Source organism: Diabrotica virgifera, chromosome 5, assembly GCF_917563875.1.
Source record: "Diabrotica virgifera virgifera chromosome 5, PGI_DIABVI_V3a".
Lineage (NCBI taxonomy): Eukaryota > Metazoa > Arthropoda > Insecta > Coleoptera > Chrysomelidae > Diabrotica > Diabrotica virgifera.
Genome location: NC_065447.1, coordinates 168,470,700 through 168,492,932, shown reverse-complemented (window position 1 = coordinate 168,492,932; position 22,233 = coordinate 168,470,700). Strand labels below are relative to the sequence as shown.

The window sequence follows — 22,233 nt, the reverse complement described above, 5'->3', positions numbered from 1 at the left end:
GAGGCACTCTCACTGTGGAGAAGAAAGTGCTGCAATATGGGTATCCCAATCGATGACGATAGATTTTATTTCGGAATAACCGTTTCCTCATCGGAGCACCTGGGTAGAGGCACTGAACTGAAATCAAATCCTTTCATGCTTTCCGGGTAATTATCAAAATAATTACCAAAGATGCTACTAGCACCATCTATGAATCAAAATTTTAATAAGTCAGGAAATAAAATTTGAAATTATTTATCCTCTGAGCTTTTTAAGTTGGAAAAATAAAGCATAACAGAGTAGCAAAATACTCGACAAGGGAAATCTAAATTGCATTTCACGTCCTGTCATTTACCGTGATAATAATTTTAGTGAACTATTTCCTTTAATATCCAGCAAAGTTGAATAAAGTATAAACTAAAAGAAAAAAAATGGTTCAGATTTGATTACAGTACAGAGCCTCTACTATGTGCTTATACGTATTTCGGAATAGCCGTTTCCTCATCGGAGCACCTTGGTATTTTGCCACTGTATTTCGCCACGGTATTTTGCCACTCTCTTATGCTTTATTTTTCCAACTTAAAAAGCTCAGAGAATAAATAATTTCGAATTTTATTCTTGACTTATTAGACTTTTGATTCATAGATGGTGCTAGTAGCATCTTTGGTAATTATTTTGATAATTACCCGGAAAGGATGAAAGGATTTGATTTCAGTTCAGTGCCTCTACCCATGTGCTCCCATAAGGAAACGGTTATTCCGAAATACGTATAAGCACATAGTAGAGGCTGTGTACTGTAATCAAATCTGAACCATCTTTTCTTTTCTTTTAGTTTATACTTTATTCACCTTTGGTGGATATTAAAGGAAATAGGTCGCTAAAATTATTATCACGGTGAATGACAGGACGTGAAATGCAATTTAGATTGCCCTTGTCGAGTATTTCGCCACTCTGTTATGCTTTATTTTTACAGCTTAGATAGATAGATCCTCTTATCAGAGAATAAATAATTTCGAATTTTATTTCCTGACTTATTAGACTTTCTATTATTTTTACTTTATTTTATCCACTATTAAACGTTTTCATCGTATTTGGATTGAAACTTTATCTTCAACTAACGTACTGTAGTATACTATACAGGATTTTTTTGTGAAAAGCTCACAAACACTAGACTTTCTGTAAGTAAAACTCGACGGCATTTAAAAGAAAGCATTTCTTAAAGTCCCTTCTCCTTTGAGTTTATGTTTTATCATTCGTAAAAGGACGGTGCACAATTATTTTCCGAAAAAGAGAAAAACTATGTACATTTCTTTAAAAAGCAGTTAAAGTTTATCGAGGACGGCGAACCGCCTAACACATCCGTGCGAAGATGGCGGAAATAATTGCATAGCTAAAAGTGCATGTTTTTAGCTTTATTCGTGATCATAAAGTTGAGCTGCTCTATGCGAACCAGTCGTTAAATTTTTAGAAGTAATAAAGGGTATTTAGATTTAAGTTAATAGCGTGTTCGCATTTGTAGCTTGGTTCTTGGAGGATTATAAAACTCCTGACGACACAAATTCTAATAGTTTCGCAGTAAAGCTGACAGAAATCGGATTATTTATAAGAATCTTTAAGTTTTATTGCCGAAAACAAACTGCTTCTAAAACACATCTCTATTTATTTTTACACAACCGAGACAAATGGCTAAAGATATTAAACTTTAATCAGGACGTCATCATTAATGAAGTCGATTCGACATCATGAACTTAATTTTACTCCATAAGCACACTTCCAAAAATCGACAAAAACATTGTATAAATATAATCAAACGAGTCCCTTCTCTTCCGTTAATCATCATCATTCATCATTCTTCTTTTTCTTGTAGTGCCTATCCATTTCAGATGTTGGCGACCGTAATGGCAATCTGTACTATCCACAATGCTCTTCTGAAAAGATTTGTGGTTGTGTTGAACCACGTACGTAAATTTTTCAGCCAGGAAATCCTTCGTCTTCCTGGTCCACGTTTTCTTTCTACTTTTTTCTGTAAGATTAGCTGCAGCAGTCCATATCTCTCGCTGTTTCTCATGATATGACTTAGGTATTCTATTTTGGCTGTTTTTATTGCTGTTAACAGCTTTTTTCTTTTTGAATTCTCAACAAAACATCCTGATTAGTAACGTGATCCGTTAAAATTCGAGGATAAAGCATTTGAAAGCCTTAATTCTCTTTCAGATGGCGTCTGTGAGAATCCACGACTCAACTCCTTATAACAGTATAGGAAAGATATAACATCGTAGTAACCTGATTTTTATGGGTATTGATAAATCTTCTTCTTCTTAACGTGCCCTATCAAGTCCTCTTGACGCTGGCGATTAACATGGCGAAACTGTCTCTGTTTAGAGCTATTCTAAATAGTTGTTCTGCTTTCTTTATTCCTACCCACTCCTGGATATTCTTCAACCAAGAGGCCTGCTTTCTACCAATTCCTCTGCGTCCTTCGATTTTACCCATCATAATAAGTTGAAGGTCTCCCCTTACTACGTATCCAAAATAGACCATCTTTCCTCTTTACACTTCGGCTTTGTTTAAAGACGCGTTTACACGATGACACAGAAGACAACTGACTGGCATGAAATTATTGTCTTCGTCTAAACACTTCAGGCCAATTGCCTTGCCAACTGCCCTCACAATTGGCCCAAAATTCAGTTGTCTCCGGGAGTAGACTGAGGACAATAAGCTGCGCCCAGTGAGCCCCACCACCACTCGAAATCTCAATTGTTGCGACAATTGGCGCCAATTGCTCTCTTAAAGACTGCCACATTTGTCATCATAGCCGTCCATGGTATTTTCAGTGTACGTCTGTGCAGCCACATTTCAAAGGCCTCCAAACGATTAATGGTGGATATTTTTAATGTCCATGCTTCGACACCATACAAGAGGACTGACCAAATATAACATTTAATCATGCGCTTTCGAAGTTGAAGTTGCAAGTTATCATTACAGAAGAATGACCTCATTTTTAAAAATGTCGTGCGGGCTATCTCGATTCTACATTTTATTTTTTTATCTGGATCTAGTTGTTCAGTAATATGGCAACCAAGATATTTAAAACTGGGTACTCTTTGAATTATATGACCATCAACATATAACCGTGAATCTTGATGGGCCAAACGGCTAAATACCATGTATTTTGTTTTTGAACAGTTTATGTTTAGGCCAAACTCTCTTCCCACTGTGTCAATGGCATTTAAAAGGTGTTGTAATCCATTAATATCATCACTTAAAATAACTGTATCGTCTGCAGATCTGATTGTATTTATCAGAATTCCATTAACTTTCACACCCCATTCCAAATTATGCAGCGCTTCCTTAAATATTCTATCTGAATATAAATTGAATAACAGTGGGGACAGTATACAACCCTGTCTGACATTTCTTTGTATTTTGCATATTTCTGTTGATTTTCCATTTATGCAAGCTGTCGCTGTTTGACGCCAGTATAATTTTTCTATGATTCGTACATCTTGATTATCAACTCCTTTATCCTTTAATATTTTAATTAATTTGTGATGTTTTACTCGATCAAAGTCCTTCTCATAGTCAATAAATACAGCAAAGACGTCTTTCCTTTGATCTTGGCATTTCTGCAATAATACATTTAGTGCAAAGAGTGCGTCCGGGTTCCCAGTCCATTTCTGAAGCCAAATTGTGTTTCACCCTGGTCTTCTTCACATTTAGCTCTGATTCTACTGTGGATGATACGTAGAAAGATTTTCAAAGTGTGGCTCATAAAGCTTATCATTCTATAATCGTTACAGTTTTTCGGACGTTGTTTTTTTGGTAGGGTTATGAATTCGGACTTTAACCAATCTTCAGTAATATCACCAGTCGAATAAACATCATTGAAAATTTAGACTAGTATTTCATTGATAAATCGTGACATTTAAATAGCTTAGTCATTTTTTGAAATGTAGATCTTGCTTTCTCTATGCCTACCACATTTGATTTCTATAGAATGGTCCCAATTTTCATTGACGTTAGTACCAAGGTAGGTGTATGTTTTTACTCTTTCTATTTGTTGACCGTTCACGCTGATTCGTCCAAATTGCTGTTCGTTTTTAGAGATCATCATACATTTTGTTTTCTTAGGGCCAATTTCTCATATCGAGTTCAACTCCAGTTTAACCTGAACTTCTAGTAAACGTCAGTTTAAAGTCAAAATCGTCTTTCTCAATTCACGTTCAACCGATGGCAGTTTAAACTTGAACGATGCTTGAACGGTGGAATTCGGCCGTTCAAAGATTTCAGAACTCAGTTCAGATGATTCCATGGACTACGCATGCGTTGTATTAACACGAAACGCTGTCATAATATAAATATATTCTATTTTATTATATTAAGCCTAACGATAAACGATAACATTATTTTTGTTTTTCTAATATTTATTTATAATTATTAAAATGACTATTTGACTATAAATACTTAAATTTAACTTTATTCAAAAACAGCATAAAAAAGGTAGTTCAAAATGGTGACAGTTTTTTACCTTTTGCCATCTATTGGCATTTCTCGAAAGCTGTAGAACGAGCGCTGACATGAACGCGGAATGAGAAATGCATTTCAAACAAAACCACAGATCACGGGTGAACCTGGTTCAACTGAACCATAGATTAACGCAGGTATGAGAAATCGACCCTTAGTGTTTATTGAAAGTCCATAACTCTGACTTACTTCTGTGATTCTATTCATTAACTCCTGCAGGGCTTAAGAACTGTCAGTGAATACCACCGTGCCGTCTGCGTATCTTATGTTATTAATACATTCTCCATTAATTCGAATTCCGGCTTCAACATCATCCTCTGCTTCTTGAAATATTTCCTCAGAGCATATGTTGAACAGCAGTGGTAATAGTATACATCTCTGATGGAACCCACTTTTGATTTTGATTTCGTCGGATTCTCCTGCCCCTGCACGGATAGATGAAGTTTAATTCCAGTACAGTTTGCTAATACTTCTTAGATCACAGGTGTTTATTCTAATATTGTGTAATATCTCCATCAGCTGTCGTGCTTTACTGTACCGAATGCTTTATGGTAATCAATGAAGCATGCATCATTCGTCACACCACCGACTTCTCAAGGTTTTCCATTGGTTCCATTTCGTCAAAATGCTGTTGATGATATCTGCCGTGTTAAACGTCTGCCTTGGCTGTGTTTATCACTCCTTGTCTTCCATTCCAGAATTTTCATTCTTTATCTCCCACCTGGAAATCGTACTATATGTCTCGCCCATCTCCATTTAAACCTCGTAATGTGTTCGAGAATATCATCCACCTTTAACTTTGTACTTATCTCCTCGTTTCTTAGCCTGTCTCATTGTTTTACGCCAAGTGTTACATTGAGCGTTTTCTTTTTCTTTGGGAACTGGATCTAACTGGCTGGTTTTTATTAAGGGTAAGACTGGTTTTCTTATGTAAAGGAGCTCAGTATGTAACTCGGTCAGATGGCTAAGCTTAAATCTGCAACATCTTTCCCCAAGTTCCATAAAATGATAAAAGCTTATCTAGCTGAAAGACCTTATTATTCAGTAGAAGAATTTCTTAATAAATAACGAAGAAATTACAGTACCCTTCGTATAAGTAGTATTATTATCTATATTTGGGTATCATAATATGTAGCAGCTTAACTTATTGTTAATAGATTGTTTTTGTTTTACTTCATTATTTATTTTTTATTTAAATCGACGATTTATGTAATTTTAGTAAATTATATTTGTATTGTCTAGTTTAGAACTTACAGGGTGTTTTATTTAAAAATCTAATAACTATTTTTAACTAGTACTTTAAAAGTATTTGACATATACTTGTCCCACTTGGTAGAGAGTGTTGGTACTGTATACACTACTAAACCATGTTAAATAATCGTTTGTGACTACTACCAGAGGCGTACGACAAGGGACAGTGAATGGTTGACCCTTCCCAAACTCTACGCCACTGGCGAAATTGATATTTTAGCACAATATTTCGATTCTCCAATACTTTATATATAAATTATATACTCTTTATCCGTAACGATAAACTCATTAGTTTTCGAGATATTTGAAGTTGAAAATGAAACGACACAGCTATTTTGATTAATGTATTATACAGGGTGTAACAAAAATGCAGGTCATAAATTAAACCACATATTCTGGGACCAAAAATAGTTCGACTGAACCTACCTTACCTTAGTACAAAAAATGTGCGCATAAAAAAAGTTACAGCCCTTTAAAATTACAAAATGAATATCGATTTTTTCCAATATATCGAAAACTATTAGAGATTTTTTATTGAAAATAGATATGTGGTATTCTTATGGTAGGGACGTCTCAAAAAAATAATAACAGTGAAATTTGTACACCACAAAAATATTTTATGGGGGTTTGTTCCCTTAAACCCCCCCAAACTTTTGTATATATGTTTTAATTAGATTATTACTGCCGTCCTCCTCCTCTATCTGTTCTCCTTCGAAAGGATGTAGTGGCATCATGTAAGTTGTTTGACTATTTCTATCCAATCCTCTCTCTGTGCGTGTTGTTTTGCTTCGGAGAACGAGTAACCAGTCATGTCCCTTATTTGGTCCGACCATCGTAATGGAGATCTTCCTCTGGATCTTCTTCCCTCTACGTTGCCTTCAACTATCATTCGTTCCATGCCTTCCCTTCTTCTAGTTATATGTCCAAAATATCTCAGTATATTTTGGTTGATAGTTGTGCTGAGTCTAGTTTTTATGTTAAGTTCGGCTAATATTGAATTATTTGTGCGATGTGCGGTCCATGGTATGCGCAACATTCTCCGGTAGACCCACACTTCAAATGCCATTATACGTTTTGAATCTGCTTTTTTTATGGTCCAAGTCTCTGAAGCGTAGGTGGAGATAGGAAATATTAACGCTCGAACAAGGCGTAATTTTGTGTTTTTTGTAATGTCAGTATTCTTCCATATTTTTGTGAGTTTGGCTGTTGCCGATCTGGCCATTATGATGCGCCTACGGATCTCGTCTTCGCATCCTCCACTGTTAGTAATAACGGAGCCTAAGTAATTAAATTGTCTGACCACTTCGTAACCTGCCAAGTCTCTTATCTCCAGTTGGTTGTTTCTGATTCTATCGATGATCATTACTTTGGTTTTCTGTATATTTACTTTTAAACCATATTCTGTACTCACCGTTCCTAGCCTATTCATAATTTCTTCCAGTTCTTCTGGTGAAGACGCCAATATAACAGTGTCATCAGCATAACATAGGTTATTTATTTTTCTTCCTTCTATCGTTGCTCCACCTTGCCATTCCTCAAAAACTTGACGCATAATGTGTTCACTATATATATTGAATAGAATGGGGGATATTATACATCCCTGCCGCACTCCAGATTTTAATTTGAAGTTTTTCGAAACCACATTATTAACTCTTCCATTAGCGGTGTTATTTACATAAAGTGCTTGTAATCGATAGATTAGATGTTCAGGCGTACCCATTTCTCTAAATATATGCCACATTTTATCCCATTTTACGTTATCGAAAGCCTTGGAATAGTCAACAAAGCACAAATATGTTTCTATGTTAAACTCTCGAGATTTTTCGATAATTTGACGAATATTAAGAATGTGTTCTCTTGTTACCCTACCTGGGACGAATCCGCATTGTTCTTGTGGAATTTGCGGTAAGAGAATGGATTTTAATCTTTCATTGATTATTGTCAGAAGTACTTTGCTCGCGTGAGATATCAACGCTACTGTACGGTAATTACTGAAATCTGCCGGAGAACCTTTTTTGTATATGGGAATAAACGTGAGTTTACCCCAGTCATTTGGCCACTTTCCGGTATTCCAGATCTCATTGCAAATTCTAAGCATTACTTCCGTCCCCAATTCTCCCATTTCTTTGAGTATTTCAGCTGTTATTCCATCCTTTCCTTGTGCTTTTCTACATTTTAGCTTTTTTATTGCCGACTCAATTTCAGATTTCAATATTTGAGGTTCTTTTTCATAACTTCTTTTCTCTGTATTATGGTCTGGGTCGTTGTTAGAGAATAGTATTTCACAATATTGTTTCCAAACCTCTGCGATACCGTCTGGGTTTGTTATGGTATTTACACTATTATCTTTGATGATCTGTGTCTGTGGTTTGAATTCTCTCGCTAGATATTTGACTTTGGAGAAAAGTTCTCTAGATTCTTGGCGGTCAGCATGTTCTTCTAGTTGTTCACATATGCTTTTTATATAATTATTTTTGTCCCTTCTGCACAAGTGTTTTATAGTTGTATTTATGGTGCTTATCTTTATTTCTTTTTTTATTAAATTTGACGTGCCGTTTTTAAGTTTTCGTCTTTCTTCTACAAGGTTGAGAGTTTCTTCGGTCATCCAATGTTTTTTCCTATCTATTTTTTCTTTGGAATTTGTGTTGTTGATGGCTTCGGTGATCAATTTCTTTGTGTATTCCCACGTTTTCCCAGGGTCTCCGGTAGTAACTGGTAGGTCAGCTTTTGCTAGCGCCTCTCTAAACTTTTACGGGTGTTTTGGAACCAATTTTTGTCTTTTTTTGCAATTGTTTTACTGTGCAACTTAATGCGAAATTATGCTTGTAGAATTTTATGGTCCGAACCATAGTCTGTAGCTGGTTTTGTCTTCACATTGGTTACAGAGCTCCTCCATCGTTTAGTGATAAGAATATAATCTATTTGGTTCCTGTATCGTCCTCCAGGCGAAGACCATGTTGATAATCTTCGCGGATGATGTTTAAACATTGTGTTTACTATACTGAGATCCATATCGATGGCAAATTTAAGGAGCCGTTCACCTCTGTCATTTCGCTTGCCTAAGCCATGCTCACCTATCGTTCCTTTCAAATGTTCGTCTACTTTCGTTCTTCCTATTTTTGCGTTCCAATCTCCTATTATCATCATTGTTTCTTTCTTAGGTATATTAGAGGTGGTTTTATGTATCAGATGTTATGTTTCTTCTACTATATCTTCTGTCGCTTCGGATGTTGGCATATATACCTGTATAATGTGCATTTTGACTGGTTTAGCGTTTAGGGTTATTTTTATTATACGATCATTTACTGGAAGGTATTCATGTACATATTTTGCCCAACGTTTTTGAATTAATATTGCTACGCCTTTTTGTCGTGATTTGTTAGCTCCTGACATGAAAACTTTATAGTGAGTGGCTTCCCAATGTCCTTGACCTTCCCAGTGTGTCTCAGATATCCCGCAGATATCTATCTTCTCCTTGATCAGTTCATTTTCTAGTATATACAATTTACCTGGTTCTAGCAGCCCCCTAACATTCCATGTTGCGATGCGGTGTTTTTTACGTAATGCTAAGTTTAATCTTCCAGTATCCCATTTCGCAGATATTGCTTGGTCGTCCACAATCATCTGCCCGGTCGCCCATTTCACACCATTCAACCCGGAATCGATACGGCGCCGGTTGCTAGCCGGATTGCAAAGCACAGAATTTCCTTGCCTAGTCGTCATTTCATAACGCTCTCTGGGAAGATAATCAGGTGGTTTTCCGTTGCCTGCCTGATCGCAGTATCACAGCCGGTTAAACTAAGGTATAGTTACCGCCTGTGAGTATTTTACACCAGACCTGTATGAATCACACTGCCCCAGTGCAATAATGACGTAGCTGCTGCCCTACGTCATGCCCTCAGTTGATCCGCTGGTACTTATTCAGTTTAACCTTATTCGTACCTGACCTTCGTTCCCTATCAGCCATTGGGATGCGCCGTGTCGGGATTGAGGACATCCCCCTCCCAATCCGTCTTCTGTGAAGTACTGAAGAGCCCCTACTTAATTCAGAGCTCCTCCCCCACGCAAGCTATGACCGGTACGGATTACTGCCGTACCATTAGTTAAACACAATGTTTATAAAACTTTTGCTTCTTGGTATTTTTTCTATAAGCCAGTTTTTATCGAGATGCGGCTTCTTTTGTAATATGTTTATATAAAAATTTTATGGGGGTTTTGTTCAATTAAACGCCCCAAATGTTTGTGTACGTTCCAGTTAAATTATTATTGTGGTACTGTTAGTTAAACACAATGTTTTTAAAACTTTTTTGCCTCTTAGTATTTTTTCGATAAACGATTTTTTATCGAGATGTTAATATGTTTCAAAATATACCTAAAAATGTACATTCACAATACATTTTCATATTATTACCAGGTCTCTATAACCTCATTAACCATGTAAAAATGTGTGTTGGATTTTACAGATTTTCAAAATATCTCGATAAAAACTGACTTAGCGAAAAATTACAAAGAGACAAAAAAGTTTTAGAAATATTTTATTTAATTAATGGTACCACAATAATAATTTAATTGGAACGTACACAAATATTTGGGGTGAGGGGGGGGGGCTTAAGGGAACAAAAACCCCCATAAAATTTTTATGGGGTGCACAAATTTCATTTTCAATAAAAAATCTCTAATAGTTTTCAATATATTGGAAAAAATCGATTTTTATTTTGTAAGTTCGAGGGCCTATAACTTTTTTTAGGTGCATATTTGTACAAAGGTAAGTTAGGTTCAATCGACCTATTTTTGGTCCCAGAACATGTAATTACAATACACCCTGTATATTGTGACCCTTCTTTTTTAACTTCTTCAAATATCTCGAAAACTAATGATTTTATCGTTACGAGTGAAGCGTATTGAAGAGTATATTATTTATTATTCACAGAGAAAATATTGAACATTCGAAATATTTCGCTAAAATAGCAATTCCGCCAGTGGCGTAGAATTTGGAAAGGGTCAACCATTTACTGTCCCCTGTCGTACGCCTCTGGTAGTAGCCAGAAACGTTTATTTAACATAATTTAGTAAATCGTATAGTCCCTACACTTTCTGCCAAGTATAATAAGGATATGTTAAATAGCTTTTAAGTTCTGGGTAAAAATAGTTATTAAATTTTTAAATAAAACACCTTGTAATTCAGTAACGAGCCACATTTTATTGAAATGATTTAGGTTAAATCGTAATATTTTGAGGTCTAGAATCTACAACCCAGAGATTGGAGATTACCCATTTCTTAATGAATCACCCTATATATATCCGTATGGCTTGACAAGACATACTTGTTGACAAGGCCTTTCTTCTGATGTTGATCGGACTTCCGATTTAAAAATGTATATTAATTTTCCATAGGCAGCCCAGCTCAAGGATATTCTTCCTTATAACTTATATCTGATTTTCACTTCATGTTACATATACAGAGTGTCCAGAAACTCTACCGACAAACGAAGACAGGAGATGCCCCATATAATTTTAAGACAATTTAACCAAATTAACCTAGTCCGAAAATGCTTCACAAGGGAGCTAGACCTCTTTGAAGATGGCGTCTTGTAATTAGTTTTTCTTAAATACCTCCAGAACGCCTCAAGTTAGAAAAACGAAAATTGATACGCATATTTATCTTCCAGAGATAAATAGATTCCATCCATTGCGAATTTCTAGTACCGGTCATAGGTGTCCGTTTTGGGTAGGGCAACCGATATTTTATCGCATAACTTTTTTGTCTTTAAATCTTAAGCATTTTTGAATCTGGATTATTAAATTATGAGGCATTTTAGTACTAAAAGCTACACTTGCTTTAAGTCGGTACAACACACCGTTTTCTAGAAAAATCGATTTGAAAATTTTTCGTCTCTTGAATTTGAAAAAAAAATTGAAGAATTTACCAACTTAAGGCAAGAGTAACTTTTAGTACTACAATGCCTCATAATTTAATAGTCTAGTGTCAAAAATGCTTAAAAATTAAAGACAAAAAAGTTGTTATAAAATAACCGTTGACCTACCGCAAACCGACACATACGACCGGTACTAGAAATCCGCAATTAATGAAATCGATTCATCTTTGGAATATAATTAAACCTACAAGTTTTCAGTTTCCTAAATAGTATTTTTTTTAATTTTTTTTTGAAATTCAAAAGACGAAAAATTTTCTAATCGATTTTTCTAGAAAACGGTGTACCCTATCGACTTAATCTAAGAGTACCTTTTAGTACTAGAATACTTCACAATTTAATAATCCAGAGTCAAAAGTGCTCAAAAATTAAATACAAAAAAGTTATGCGATAAAGTAACCGTTGCCCTACCCAAAACGGACGCCTATGACCGGTACTAGAAATTCGTAATTTATGGAATCGATTTATCTCTGGAAGATAAATACGCATACCAATTTTTGTTTTTTTATATAAAAGCGTTCTGGAGGTATTTAAGTAAAACTAATTTGCTGGACACAATTTGGAAAGCGCTAAACAAACTATTAAGAACCGGCGTTTCACGTTGTGCTAGTAACCTGAAACAATGGGTATACCTGGAGGACGATACCTGCGACTGTGGCACGGTTCAGACCAGTCGGCATCTACTATCATGCACAGAGATGAGAGAGACCTGCACAGATGAAGATTTAAATATAGCAAATGACAGGGCCATCTATGTGGCCAACCATTGGAAATACAGAATTTAAAGTTGTTGGTGTTCCGGAGACGGAAAGTAAGTAAGTATTAAAAATAAAAATGATGCACTGTGCTAGACTTGCGTCAATCATCCTTTACATTTAAACTGATGTTTGTAAAGTGCCCATTTATATATTAAAATCGACGGGTCTCAGCGTTTTTCATGATTTTTTAAAATAATGATAGAAATATTTATATTAGATAAGTGGTTGCCACCCATTTATCCAATTGTCTTATGTCTGTGTGTGAATTTTGAAGTATTACTGCTTATTGCTTATTATATTTTTGTATAATATATTTTTGTGTATGTATATGTGTTACTATATTTCAAATAATTGCACTTATTTAGATATCTATCAAAAACAATTTTCGTCACTACAAAACAGACTACAATAAAAATAAAGGACGTAAAAAAGGCAGAACAATGTTGGGGCCAGCCCATCTCCTTGTTTAAGTCCCTTTGACAATCTGCCATTTGTTTCTATCGATTTGTAAATGCAATATATTTCCAAATAAAATTACCATTTCAACAAAACGTTAGATATGAAACCTATGATCCATACATATTATTTATTTGACAGTTGTAAATACGGAAAATGCACATGAACTGCTATCACAAATTATTAGTTATACACATAATAACAGTATAACAGTACATAAATGGCAAGATTTAATATAAATTAGTCACTATATTATTATCCAGCATATTTTAACAGCTTTCCAATGTAAAATAAACCTTTCATAAGAATATAAATACAATGATCAAAACGAAAAAGGAACCACTAACTGAATTTCATGTAAATTGTTTATTGCATTAGGTAGGAACCTAAATATGTATCTACTTTCACTCAATAGGAACATATAGTTTTTATAAATACAAGAAAAAACAAGTTTCCTATCTTCAAATGATGAACTTGTTGCTGGTATGAGCACATTGTTCAAATGTTAGGATATAAAGAGTCTAATGCTCATAATCTTATTGAAGGTTTTTAGTTAAACAGTTTGCGGGCGACAGGTTTCGGCGTTTATAATTTATACGCCATCATCAGGCCCTTCAGAAACTGAACAAGCTAAAAATTGAATTAAGATGTGTTTAAATACAGTTGTCCTAGCTTAAGTTTTATGTTTAAGTTTAACAATAGGTAATAAGTTACAGAAGCTGTCACCATGGTGTTCGAATAGACCACCTGGTCTATATGACGTGCAACGGTATCTATATTGTACGGACTGGATGGTAAGTTCGTAGGCTGACACATAGATGGCACTACTAACTGGTATTAAAGTCATATGGTTTTTAGTCAGCCCTAACCTTCAAAAGATGCGTGTATAAAGGGCCTAGCCGGGTAAGATGATGAAAAGTGCCCCCAACTCGATTCGAATTCCATATAGGTCACCGTTTAGCATATATAGTGAAACTAACTTTCTGAAATTTTTAGCCCCCTAGGTGGTCATGTGGCCCACCTAGAGCCTAATTAGGCTTTCTATGTTTTTATTTTTTATCTCAGCCGCATCGAGAACTAGCGAAAAACTTTAAATAAAAAATTTGTAAGATTTAAGAAGTTCTGTGCGAAAATTTTTTTTGGCGGGAAATTTAAATTTTAGAACGATTTTAAAATTTTAAATGAGTATAAAAAAATAACTAAGACGTTCGTTTTCACGAAAACAATATATAACGTGTATTTTTGCATAATATTTCACCCTGAATTTTTTCAAATTTTTAAAATTGGTGAAACGCACCTTCAAAAATAAAAAACCGCATTTTTTCGGTTTTTTTTTTCGTTTTTTGATACAATTTTATACATATTTTTCAAAAAAGGTAACACCGTCACTGGACCAGATAAAAAATTTAAAAACAATTGGGGTTTGCTTAATAAAAATTTTTTGTAAAACCATCCATTTTCAAGATACAGGGCGTTGAAGAAAACAAAATTTTACACATTTTTTACGATTTTGCCGAAACTACTGGCAACATTGTAATAAAACTTGGCGGGTTTTAAGAGGTAGTTATTGTGCATGTTTTGACATACAATTAAGGATTTGATATTCATCATTGGCGCACTTAGGGGTAATGGTCTGAACTTTTCAAAGAAAAAAAGATAGTACGCCACTGACATATTTCAAATTAAGAATCATTTTTAAATTGCTCATTCAATTTGCGATAAAAAAACTATCTTATCATTTTTTCATACGAGGCGCCGTTTTGCTGCAAAAAATAAAATATCTTAACGCTTCCAAAGTATTCGAATTAGTTTTTATAATGGACGTACGAGTTTACGTATGTAGATGTAGAAACTACTAATAGAAGTTCGAATAATTTGTAAAGGTTAAGATGTTTTATTTTTTGAATAAAAATGGCGCGTCGTATGAAAAAATAGCAAGATAGATTTTTTGTCACAAATTAAACGATAAATTCAAAAAGGATTGTTAATTTGAAATATGTCAGTGGCGTACTATATTTTTTCTTTAAAAAGTTGAGACTATTACCCGTATACGCGCCAATGATGAATATAAAATTCTTAATTGTATGTCAAAAAATGCACAACAACTACCTCTTAAAACTCGCCAAATTTTATTACAATGTAGTTTCGGCAAAATCGTAAAAAATGTGTAAAATTTTGTTTTCTTCAACGGCCTGTATATTGAAAAGGGATGGGATTACAAAAAATTTTTATAAAGCAAACCCCAATTATTTTTCAGTTTTTTACCTATTCTAGTGACGGTATTACCTTTTTTGAAAAAAATGTATAAAATTGTATCAAAAAACGAAAGAAACAACCGAAAAAATGCGGTTTTTATTTTTAAAGGTGCGTTTCACCAATTTTAAAAATTTGAAAAAATTCAGGATGAAATATTATGCAAAAATACACGTTATATATTTTTTTTCGTGAAAACCAATGTCTTAGTAATATTTTTATACTCATTTAAAATTTTAAAATCGTTCTATAATTTAAATTTCCTGCCAAAAATTAAACAAAATTTTTTTTCGGACAGAACATTTTAAAGCTTACAACTTTTTTATTTAAAGTTTTTCGCTAGTTCTCGATTCGGCTGAGATAAAAAATAAAAACTTAAAAAGCCTAATTAGGCTCTAGGTGGGTCACATGACCACCTAGGGGCTAAAAATTTCAGAAAGTTAGTTTCACTATATATGCTAAACGGTGACCTATATGAAATTCGAATCGAGTTGGGGGCACTTTTCATCATCTTACCCGGCTAGGCCCTTTGACAATTTCTTTGACAATAAATTTGATAAAAAAATGGTTAAAAAGGAATTTCGTGTCTTAAGGGCGTAGGTGCAAAATTTCGGCTCCAATCGAATCCTTTTTAAATGCATTAATTTTTTTCGAATCGTGAGAAAACTAATAAATATTTTTGAAAAATTTAAACGCAGAATGAAAGCCTTACATTATTAACGAGGGCCGAACCCCTTAGAATAAATAAAAAGTTTCCTTTGAACGAGTGAGATATTAGAAATTAAAAATCACACTAAATTTTCTCTTTTTTTCATCCCTGTAACTTATTAAAACAAACATTATAGAAGTTTTCAAGGACTTTCGGCCCTCGGTAATAACGTAATCTTTCATTTTGCGTTTAAAATTGTCAAAATACTTACTAGTTTTCTCAGGATTCGAAAAAAATTAATGCGTTTAAAAAGCATTGGAGCCAAAATTTTGTGCCTACCCCCTTAATAAAGCATTGATTTTTGGCGAAAAAATACTGTTGAAGCCAAGGCTTGGCTTGATAAGCCATTATTATACATATATGCATTATTCAGATTCTGCACCAGGAAAATCAACCGTTGAGAAGTACCCCAGGCTGTGGGTGAAAAAACGTGATATAATTCAGGAATTTTTGAAACCTATCAGGTGTTGTAAAGGACGATGCCAGGAATAACTTCTACTAAAATGTAACCAAAAATATTGTGCGCTTTTTTTTAATTGCGATTTTCATTTGTTAAATTTGCAATTTTTATTGATTTTTAATTTTGTAGCTTAGGATATTGATTTTAGAGAAAAACTTTTTAATAGACAGTTGTAGTAAATTTAAAATCCTACAATTTGAGGTACGGTAAGTTTAATTTAGTTAATTGGTTATTGCAAAACAGCCTGCTAAATGTCCAAAATGGCCGTTTTTTACAATTGCATTATTTATTGTACAAATATTTTTTTTTATTTTTTAAAGCTTTAAAATGAAGATCTTTCAATTTCAAACATAAAAAAAAATGTAAAGCCAGATTAACGAATTTGTTGCTTAGATATTATAAATTGTTTATCCCAAGAGGTCAAATGCCGAAGGCTATAACTTTTTGAAAAAAAATCGTAGAGAGTTGGTGAAACATCTAATCTCCTTCTAAAGAGTTGTGTTTTCATATTCTGATGTAAATAAATGCGTAAAACATTTTCAAACCTCTAATTTTTGGGTTGGAAAATAAGGGGGCAAATTTCGTTATAAACATTTAGAGCTGAAGCGGCCCTGTATATCCTATGAGTTTTTAACTTACAGATTATTGTTGCTAAAGATGAAACAAAGATTTATAAAAAAATAAAAAATTTCTACGACCAACTGAAGCCGAGATAATGTTTAGGTTTGAAAATAAGGGGGCAAATTTCGTTATAAACATTTAGAGCTGAAGCGGCCCTGTACATCCTATGAGTTTCTAACTTACAGATTATTGTTGCTGAAGACAAAACGAAGATTTATAATAAAATAAAAAAAATTTACAACCAACTGAAGCCGAGATAATTGTTTTTTTTTCTTAAGTCGTAGTGCCTTTATTTATAATAATTAAGAAATTATTTTACAGTCATTGACTAAAGAAAGACTTATATTATCTTAAAATAAAAATTATTATAAAATATAATTACATTTAATTATTAAAAATTATTTTTATATCGGTGCTTTTGCAAGCGGCCGAATTTTGCAAATCGCCCGGCTCGCTTCAAATCCGCGCGCTCGGAAAATTTTTACGTAACTTGTATTAAATTTTGACAGAAAACAATTTAATAATATTACCATTATAATATACAGTCTATTTACCACTGTATTTGTTTTTCTTGATAAACTTTTATATGTGAAATCCAAAAAGAATAGTCACAACAAGAAGAAAAAGTTTTATATTGTATATTATAGTAAGAAGTAAAATTATTATTATTATTATATTTATATAACAATGAAAAAATTAAAAATATTGTTATATATTTCATATATATGTATCATTTTTGTAATATTATTTCTTCAGAAATGAAATTTTTCAAGAAAAACAAATACAGTGGTAAATAGACTGTATATTATAATGGTAATATTATTAAATTGTTTTCTGTCAAAATTTAATACAAGTTTAATACAAGCGAGCCGGGCGATTTGCAAAATTCGGCCGCTTGCAAAAGCACCGATTTAAAAAATAATTTTTAATAATTAAATGTAATTATATTTTATAATAATTTTTATTTTAAGATAATATAAGTCTTTCTTTAGTCAATGACTGTAAAAAAATAATTTCTTAATTTTTATAAATAAAGGCACTATGATTTAAGAAAAAAAAAAAAAAACAATTATCTCGGCTTCAGTTGGTTGTAGAAAATTTTAATTTTTTTTATAAATCTTCGTTTCGTCTTTAGCAACAATAATCTGTAAGTTAGAAACTCATAGGATATACAGGGCCGCTTCAGCTCTAAATGTTTATAACGAAATTTGCCCCCTTATTTTCAAACCCAAAAATTATCTCGGCTTCAGTTGGTCGTAGAAATTTTTTCTTTTTTATAAATCTTCGTTTCATTTTCAGCAACAATAATATGTAAGTTAAAAACTCATAGGATGTACAGGGCCGCTTCAGCTCTAAATGTTTATAACGAAATTTGCCCCCTTATTTTCAAATCCAAAAATTAGAGGTTTAAAAATGTTTTACGCATTTATTTACATCAGAATTTGAAAACATAACTCTTTCGAAGGAGATTGGATGTTTCACCAACTTTCTACGATTTTTTTTCAAAAAGTTATAGCCTTCGACATTTGACGTCTTGGGATAAACAATTTATAATATCTAAGCAACAAATTCGTTAATCTGGCTCTACAATTTTTTTTATGTTTGGAATTGAAAGATCTTCATTTTAAAGCTTTAAAAAACAAAAAAAAATATTTGTAAAATAAATAATGCAATTGTAGAAAACGGCCATTTTGGACCTTTCGCAGGCTGTTTTGCAATAAACAATTAACCAAATTAAACTTACCGTACCTCAAATTATAGGTTTTTAAATTTACTACAACTTTCTATTAAAAAGTTTTTCTCTAAAATCAATATCCTAAGCTACAAAATTAAAAATCAATAAAAATTGCAAATTTAACAAATGAAAATCGCAATTAAAAAAAAAGCGCACAATATTTTTGGTTACATTTTAGTAGAAGTTATTCCTGGCATCATCCTTTACAACACCTGATAGGTTTCAAAAATTCCTGAATTATATCCTGAAATCGACCTATTTTTTACCCACAGCCTGGGGTAAAGTGGTTTGCTAAGTTTAAACGAGGCACCGAGCACCGAGGACGATCCACGAAGTGAACGCTCCATATAGGCTGTTACCGACGAAAACATCAAAAAAGTCCACAAAATAATTTTGGATGACCGTAAAGTGAGGTTTTTCGAGATAGCTGAACGTGTTGGATATATTGTGCATGAATAATTTGGCTATGCGAAAGCTCTGTGCAAAGTGGGTGCCGCGAGAGCTCACAACCGATTAAAAACAACAACGAATTGATGATTCTGAAAAATGTTTGAAGCTTTTCAATCGCAATTAAACCGAATTTTCGCGTCGATATGTTACAATGTATGAAACATGGCTCCATCATTTCACAACGGAGTCCAATGGACAGTCAGCCGAGTGGACTGCACGCGATGAGCGGACTCCAAAGCGTGGAAAGACGCAACAGTCGGCTGCCAAGGTTATGACATCAGTATTTTGTGATGCATATGGTATAATACTTATCGACTATCTTGAAAAGGAAAAAAAACATTAACAGCGACTATTAAATTGCGTTATTGGAGCGTTTAAAGGACGAAATCGCGAAAAAACGGCCCCATCTGAAGAAAAAGAAAGCGTTATTTTATCAAGACAACGAATCATTACACAAGATCACAAATAAAATAAAAACGATGGCAAAATTTCATGAATTGGGCTTCAAATTACTTCCGCAGCCACTGTATTCACCAGCTATGGCTCATAGTGACTACCACCTGTTCGCCGATCTCAAGAGAATGCCCGCTGGAAATAAATTTAGCACCAATGAAAAGGTAATCGCCGAAACTAAGGCTCATTTTGAGGCTTAAGATAAACACTGTATAGTCTAAGAGCTGGGAGCGGATTTTGTGCGTGATAAGTAATATGGAAAAACTATACGGGGATATGTTGAATTAGTTGTGTACATGACTTTCCCCAACGGCCGGAGACCATAGTGGGGGACGAGGGTAGTTATAAGGGGTCAAAGTTGCGGTTTTTATTAATTTTTTGTGACGGTTATGATTGAGATAGTGCACCAAAATTTCTGTAAAATTTCTTGGTATTTTTTTAGACAGCAATCTTAAATAATCCCTTCATATCGATTTGTTAAGGAAGAAACTATCTTCAGCTTGCTATGCTATAAGATCTGTTTCGAAGGAACTCAATTAATCATCTTCCAAAATAACATATTTTTCTTTGTTCGAGTCGCATTTTCGATATGGTCTTCCTTTTTGGGGTTCTGGTACAGCTGCCCAATTCGATGTTATTTTAAAATTACAAAAAAGAGCAATACGATATCTGTTTGGCCTCAGAAAAATAACATATTTCAGAAGCTACTTCAAAGATCACAGGATTTTAACTCTTCGTTCCTTCTATATTTTAGAAACTGTTTGCTTAATTCGTAAACATCTACATGTCTTTCCAGCACCAACTAATCATGACTCACGAGAAATTCTACTTTTGCGATCTATTTACCGACCCCTCCTCTGACTGAGTAAAGAAATCTATATTATATTCCGCAAAAAAACGTTAAAATCATCTCCCTCTATAACATAAATCTGCAGCATCTTTCCCCAAATTCCGTAAAATGACAAAAGCCTACCTATCTTAAAGACCAACTAAGAAATTACAGTACCCTTTGTATAAGTAGTATTTTTTTATCTATATTTGGGTGTCATATGCAGTAGCTTAACTTTTAAACTTATTAGTTACTAGGTAGACTATGCAATTTATTTAAATTTTTAAATTTTGCAATTCATTGTTTCTGTTTTACTTCATTATTGTTATTTTTTATTTATATTGACGATTTATGTAATTTTAGTAAATTGTATTGTTTTTGTTTTTTTTGACTTTTTATAAGATTTTTCGATAAAATTGTACAATTTTCAATGACAATAAAGCATATCTATTCTATTCTATTTTCTATTCTATTCTAAATTAATTACCTTTTTGATATTAAATCTTGTTTTATCGATACACCGCTTTAACATTTTAAGAAAATTTTTGTATGTCATTACAATATGTTATTGAAATATCCTCAATAAGTTTGTAAGCAGATATAATCTTATATATGTTTTTCATATTGTCTCACATTTAAAACATATTTTTGTAACACCCTCATGATGGTTATAATCATAACCAAAAGCTAGGAATAAAAACTTAAAAGAGTACACTTTTCATTTGGTACAGAAGCCAATATCCATAAAAACGTTTGTTATATACGCACTATTGACTGTGAAGACTATAATAAAACTGCATCTAAATGATTTTGCAGTAAGCTGCAAATTATTTGCTTTCATATTAGGGTTTTCCTATTTTGAAGTGTAGCGCTGCAAATCGTGTTTGCGATTTATATACCGGTGAAGAGCTAAGAAATATCCATCTTACCTTTAACGTAAAGCAGCGAGTGTTTCGAATAATCCGTTCCAATCGAATTTTCGGCGACGCATTCATACTTCCCGTGATCCTTTTCTTCACTCGAGAGAATCTGAAGTGCGCCTGGAAATAAGGATAGAGTATATTATAAATAAGATTAGTCGCTTTGCCGGTGTCGGATATATTTAAGGAAGCTGGAAATGATTGTTATTGTGGAGGAGGTTTTCAATCAGGTTATTTGCTGTATGTACACTATGGGGTTTAATTTCAAGAATAAGAATTCTAAAGATTTTTTAAACGAATTTATACTCTTGTTTACTTTTTTTTTTGAATATTTTCATCTGTTCTACAAATTAGTCTTTCTAATAAAACTTCTTTCTAAGACTATTTCACTAGACTATTTTTAACTGAAAAAAACATCATAGCAACGCCACGTTTCCTACTGACAAAAACTCCTTCCTGTCCGTGATATCTCAGCGACAAAATTATGACAGATCCGTCATGAAGGTGTCTGGTAATTCTATTGACGTAAATATTTTTGGACAGATATAATGAATCCAGACGAAAAATCAAGATTTGGATGCCAGTCAGGTGAAAAAATTAAAAAATTGGTTTCGGAAAATGTCCCATTGACCACGCAGAGGTTCAGAAGCTATATTTGGACCCAATTTTCGGAGTTCCTACGGGTGAGAAATTTTACGATTGAAAGATGTACTACCATAAAGAAACTAGCAAAAATTCTCGAGGATTATGTCTTTAATATGAAAAAGGCAATGGCCAAGACTATAAGGGGTCGTCTGTAAAGTCAATGTGGAATACTACAGCACAAATGGTACAAGAAAAATATTTTACGGAGGAAGGCATAAAAATCGACCCTTTCACAGATATATTTTTCAAATGTGCAA

General features: G+C 33.5%; 1 protein-coding gene across 1 annotated transcript in view; it reads right to left on the bottom strand.

Annotated features, from left to right (window-relative positions):
- Nucleotides 1–22,233, bottom strand: part of LOC114324331 (tyrosine-protein phosphatase Lar) — a 574,734-nt gene that overhangs the window by 383,754 nt on the left and 168,747 nt on the right. Inside the window, exon 2 of the mRNA XM_028272137.2 lies at nucleotides 21,341–21,451. Coding sequence (XP_028127938.1) covers nucleotides 21,341–21,451 — 111 coding nt within the window. The remainder of the gene's footprint in view (nucleotides 1–21,340; nucleotides 21,452–22,233) is intronic.